Source organism: Molossus molossus, unplaced genomic scaffold (assembly GCF_014108415.1).
Source record: "Molossus molossus isolate mMolMol1 unplaced genomic scaffold, mMolMol1.p scaffold_m16_p_5, whole genome shotgun sequence".
Lineage (NCBI taxonomy): Eukaryota > Metazoa > Chordata > Mammalia > Chiroptera > Molossidae > Molossus > Molossus molossus.
In genome coordinates this window covers 75,400,395-75,406,840 of record NW_023425388.1, presented here as the reverse complement: position 1 = coordinate 75,406,840, position 6,446 = coordinate 75,400,395, and the positions used below count along the sequence as shown (strand labels likewise).

The window sequence follows — 6,446 nt, the reverse complement described above, 5'->3', positions numbered from 1 at the left end:
CTTTTTCCTGAGCCACTTTGTCCAATTGAGAGACTTTTGCCAAAACCCCTCCATAGTTGAATCCTTAATCTGTGATATATTAAAACTACCCATAAATTGTAATAACCAACATCAGTGCCCTAGATTTGACCTTTATTCAAGGGTCAATTTGATTTTATTGGCTTTGGTCAAGGCAAATTCTTCTCAAGTTTTAACAATGAGATTGAGAAGAAGTTGCTTCTGCCAAACATGTTCTTTTATTTCTGTTTGCAAATCAATTAATTCTTTTTGATATCAGCTCTTTCGTATAATAATTGCCATATACTTGCTGACAACATCCCAATACATTCTATTAATTGAGTTTGTCAAACTTTTTCCCTAAGGTTATAAGTTTGTTTGATATATGATCTGTCTTCCAAATTATTGTTGGCAAGCCTTTACCAAATGTTTTGCCACTGCATATCATGTATTAATGTATTGCTATCTTTTTAGCTTCTAATAAGCAGTTCCCTTGTGTTGTCCACTGCCAATTTTCTAAACCAGTGGGAAAAACTTGAGGTTCTAGGAGGTTAAGTAGATGTCAAGGAAACACAGCTACAATGTGGTAAAGCTGCCATTTAGTACCAGATAACTAATTCCAGAGGCCCCCTCTAGCCACTGTGCTACATTTCTATTTTAAAGTTATATTATACATAAATGAGAAAATAAAATACAATTTATTCCATTTTATTAATTTATTTTACTTGTGTTCTCCATGATCTTGTATCAGGTTAGATGTTGATTTTGGGTATTATAGGTAGAAACACAAATGATTACAAAGTAAAAGTATCTTTTCTATTATCAAATAATAATTTGTACTTTGTACCTCACATACTTTAAAATACATACATATATACAGAGGGCTCCAATTTTATTTTTAAATATAAATTTTATTTTTTTGAATAGTTCCAGATTTACAGAAAAGTTACAAAGACAGTGCAGAGAGTTCCTATATACCCTTCATCATTACCCCTATTATTAAATTATTTTATTACTACAGTATATTTACTACAATGAATCAATATTAATACAATATTAGTAAAATCCATACTTTGCAGTGATTTTCTTAGCTTTTACCTAGTGTTCCCTTTTAGTTCCTGGATCTCATTCAGGATACCACATTGCATTTACTTGTTATGTCCGTTTCAATTCTTCTTGGTTATGACAGTTACTCAGAGTTTACCTGAGAGTTTTGAAGAAGATCGGTCAGGTATTTATAGGATGTGCTTTTATTTAGATTTGCTTGGTATTTTTCTCATGATTAGGCTGGGGTTATGATTTTTTGGGAGAAAGACTACATTAGAAAATTATTTTCATCATGTTACATCATATTATGATTATTTATTATCTTCATTAAGTTATTAATATTGATCTCGATCACCTGATTGAAGTAGTGTTATTAGGTTTCCTATAATTCTCCTTAAAACTATCAAGATCATTGAAACAAGTAAAGTCTGAGAAACTGCCATACTCAAGAAAAGTCAAAGAAGACATAACAACTAAACATGACACTGATGGAAGTCAAAATGCACAGCCGACACTTAAGGAATCAGGAGGTATAGTATTATGTTCCACTTTTGTGAGGGCAAAGTATTTATATAAATTATTCAAATGCTTATAAGTGCTCATAAAAACCGTGATGGCTTCCTTGTACTATCAATATTTTTCAAACTATGTAAAGTGACAGTTCCTTGCTTTGGAAAATGAACTTAATCTCTCATCAGTGAGAGAATTTATGAGCTATCATGACCTTTACAGAGTGAAAAGCACACAACATGAGGCTCACAGAGAGGAAAAGAAAAAGACATGATGAATGAAGATGCATGTATACATCACCTAGATTAATAGTCTTGCTTATGAGCATGTCTTTATGTTTACTTAACAACATTTGAAGATAAATTATTTCTATACACTTGAATAATGAGACTATTACATGGCAAGATGAAAGTTACTAAAATGTCAAAATTAGAAAGAGTTCTAAAGATTATTCAGAATGCATCCTTCCTACGCCCACATTTTGTTTTGCTAGGTTGCTAATAAGAAATCTACTGCTTTTTATTTGTGTGTGTGTGATGCCCACACCATCAAAACAATGGCTTTAAAGGGAAATATTTGAAATTTTTATTGAAATGTAACATACATATAGAAAAACACAACTCATAAGTATATAGATCATTAATATTTTACAAGGTGAATACAGGGTGAGGCAAAAGTAGGTTTATAGTTGTGAGTACACGAAAATGAGCTTATCATTGTATTATTATTTATTAATTATTGTGTTATTTTCCACACAAACAACTGTAATCTTACTTTTGCCCTACCCTGTCCATCATGTTACCAGCATGCAGATCAAGAAATATTACATTACTAGCACCATAGAACCCTCCTCAGTCACTGCCCTCAAAAATAAACATTAACCTGACTTCTAACACCATAGACTCTATTTTTCAAGTGTGTACTATAACAAGTATAAACTATATAAATAATTAGGTAAGCTTGTGGAGAAACTGACCAAGAGATATAAATTAGGAGATACAAGTGTACATCTAAATTTTCTATATATCTTGTCTTTAACAGGATATTAATTAAAGTTGTTTAATACAAAGTTTCTCATTTTGGAGGTCCTTTATGGTAAAGATTGTTCTTTTGTCTGATAATAAACAGCAGCCACATTGTCAAACCTCCACATTGGATAAATTGGATTTCTTCTTGAGACACAAGTTTCTTTCTGTGTCTCTGAGGTAATATATTTATTATTTCTGCAGTGTTGGGAGGACCCTGATACATCAGCCAATCTGGCAATTTACTTCCCTTACACTGCTGTGAAGTTGAAAAAGAGTGAGATGGTAGTCCTGCTGAGCTCAAAACTTCTAACATATTTGTTTTAGGATTGTCTATTCTGTCAGGAAATCTTATTAATAGAATATGTGGCCTGACTACCTGCATGATCCTGCTAGCTGATGCCATCATGCTGCTCATCATGAACCCCCAACACCATAGATTTTTTTCACCTCATATAAATTAAATCACATAATATATATTTGTATCTGACCTCTTTTATTCAATATTCATCTGTTTCACTATTTTGTTGTGTGCAATTTTAGTTCCTTTATTTTAACTGCTGTATAATATTTTATTTGGAATGTACCACAATTATTTATTATATTGTTGGATATTTGGGTAGATTCTAGTATTAGAAGATTATTAGTAGTGCTGTTATAAACATTCTTGTATGTATCATCTGGTAAACAGATGTATGTATTTCTGTTGCATATATACCAAGAAGTTGAATTGTTTGGTTATAAGATGAACCTATGCTCACTTTTTGAAGATAGTGCCAGATCATTTTCTTATATTAATAAGCCAGTTTGCACTACCATCAGCAGTATATGTAAGTTAATTTCTGACTACTCCAAATACCTACCAACAATTTATTTTGGTCATTTTCAAGTTTGCCGTTCTTGTTAACATATACAGACATATTTTAGCTTTATTTTGTATTTTCTCACTAAAAAGTAAAATTCAATAATATTTTTCATATGTTTATTTACTTGGATATTAACTTTTGTAAAAAATCTGTTAGGTCTTTGCTCAATTTTCTTAAATGTTTCCTTATTCATATTGATATATAGGAGTTTTAGATATTTTGGATGAAAACCCATTGTTGGATATATGTATTGTAAATGTCTTTTTGAAATGCATAGATTATATTTCCAATTTAATAGTGTCTTTAATAAATAATAGTTTTACATCTTAATATAAATGTGTATGTGCACACACACACATTCACTTTCTTATTGGTATTTCTTTATGTTCTCTTAAGAAATCTTTGGGGTTCCAGTCAAAATGGTGGTATAGCTAAACTTGATACTTGGTACCTCCCACACCACATCAAAATTACAACTAAAATACAGAACAACCATCATTCAGATGCCTGCAATATAATGAACTGAAGTCCTACAACTAAGAATATAAAGAAGAAGCCACACCCAGGCTGGTAAGACACAGGGCCCAAATGAAAGAACAGCATAAAACTTCAGGAAAAAAATTAAACAAAATAGAGGCAAACAAACTACTAGATACAGAGTTCAAAATACTGGTTATAAGGATGCTCAATGAACTTAATGAAAACTTCAACAGCATAGAAAAGGACATGGAAAGCATAAAAAAGAACCAACAACAACAACAACAAAAATGAAGGATACACTAACTGAAATAAAGACTAAGTTACAGGGAATCAACAGCGGAGTAGATGAAGCAGAAAATAAAATCAGTGATTTGAAATATAAGGAAGCAGAAAACACTCAATCAGAACAACATAAAGACACAGAATCTCTCAAAATAAGGATAGTGTAGAGGAGTTATAGGACAACTTCAAGTGTATCAACATTTGCAACATGATGGTAGCAGAAGGAGAGGAGAGCAAGAAATTGAGAACATATTTGAAAAAATAATATCAGAAAAGTTTTCTAACCTGGTGAAATATACATACAAGTCTTGGAAATGCATAGAGTTCCAAACGTGATGAACTCAAAGAGGCCTACACCAAGACACATCATAACTAAAATGACAAAGGTTAAAGAGAAAGAAACAATCTTAAAAGCAGTAAGAGAAAAGCAGTTAGTTACCTATAAGGGAGCTCCCATAAGACTGTCAGCTGATTTCTCAACAGAAACTTGACAGGCCAGAGGGGATGGGCAAGAAATATTTAAAGAGAAGAAAAGAAAGAACCTACAATCAAGATTACTCTACCCAGAAAAGCTATAATTTAAAATTGAAGGACAGATAAAGAGCTTTCTAGTGGAGGAGGTTGGGGGAGGAACTAAAGGAGTTCATCACCACCAAATCAGTGTTACAAGAAATGTTAAAGGGTCTTCTTTAAAAAATGATTTTAAAAAGATAAAAAAATATAAATATTAAAAATGGCAAAAATATATACCTATCAACAATTAATTTAAATACAAATGGATTAAATGCCTCATTCAAAAGACATATAGTGACTGAATGAATAACAAGACAACCCTTTACATACACTGTCTACAAAAGACTCACTTCAGATAGAAAAATACACACAACCTGAAAGGAAAGGGATATAAAAGATATTTTATAAACATTGAATCAAGACAAAACAAAACAAAAAAGCTAGGGTAGCAAAACTTATAGACAAAATAGACTTTAAAATAAAGGCTATAACAAGAGACAAATAAAGGCCCAGCAACTCCATTTCTGGATATTTATCTGAAAAAACCTAAAACACTGAGTTGAAATGACAAATGCATTCATATGTGTATTGCAGCATTATTTACAAATGCCAAGATATAGAAGCAGTCTAAGTGTCCATTAATAGATAAATGAATAAAGAAGAGGAGGCACATATATACAATGGAATAAAATTCATCCATAAAAAAATGAAATTTTGCCATCTGCAATAACATGGATGGATGTAGCAGGTATTATGCTTATGAAAAGTGAAATAAGTCAGACAGAGCATGACAAGTGAAAGATAATTTCACTTATATGTGAGATTTAAAAAAAAAAAAACAGAAACAAACAAGCAAAACAGAAATAAACTCATAGATACAGAGAACGTTTTGATTTTGATTTTTCTAGATGGTAGAGGGGTTGAAGGATGGGTTAAAAAGGTGAAAGGGTTTAGAAATACAATTTTTTAATTTATTTTTATAATTAATTATTAATTTATTTATGTTATTTATCCCTTTTCCCCCATTGACACACTCTTCACACTCCCTTCCTGCCCTGTCCCCAGCTTTGTTGTCCATGTCCATTGGTCATGCATACATGCATATAAGTTCGGTGCTTTATCTCTCCCACTCCACCCCCTCTTCTGGGGATTGTCAGTCTGTACCCTACTTCCAAGTCTCTGTGACTATCCAGTTTTTCAGATTATTATGTTCATTATATTCCACAAATAAGTAAGATCATATGATACTTATCTTTCTCTGCTTGGCTTGTTTTGCTTAGAATAATACTTTCCAGGTCCCTCAATATCATCTCAAAGGATAAGAGGTCTTTCTTTCTTATAGCTGCATAGTATTCCATTCTGCATAAGTACCACAGCTTTTGTATCCATTTGTCTACTGTTGAACACTTGGGATGTTTCCAAATCTTAGCTATTGTAAATAGTGCTGCTATGAACATGGGGATACATATATTCTTTCTGATTGGTGTTTCAGGCTTTTTAGGGTATATTCTTAGAAGTGGGATCACTGGGTCAAATGGCAATTCAATTTTTAACTTTTTGAGGTAGAAATATAGTGTTTTCCATGGTGGCTGCACCAGTCTGCATTCCAACCAGCAGTGCACTAGAGTCCCCTTTTCTCCACACCCTCGCCAACACTTGTTGTTTAATGATTTGTTGATGGCGGCCATTCTGACAGGTGTGAGGTGATACGTCATTGTTAATTTAC

The 6,446-nt window shown here is 32.2% G+C and overlaps 1 protein-coding gene across 1 annotated transcript; it reads right to left on the bottom strand.

The window, feature by feature from the left end:
• Window positions 1-2,628: 2,628 nt before the first annotated feature.
• Window positions 2,629-3,000, bottom strand: LOC118616971 (28S ribosomal protein S36, mitochondrial-like). The gene has a single exon (XM_036242513.1). The coding sequence runs from the start codon at window positions 2,998-3,000 to the stop codon at window positions 2,629-2,631; it is 372 nt and encodes a 123-aa protein (XP_036098406.1).
• Between the last annotated feature and the right edge of the window lie 3,446 nt (window positions 3,001-6,446).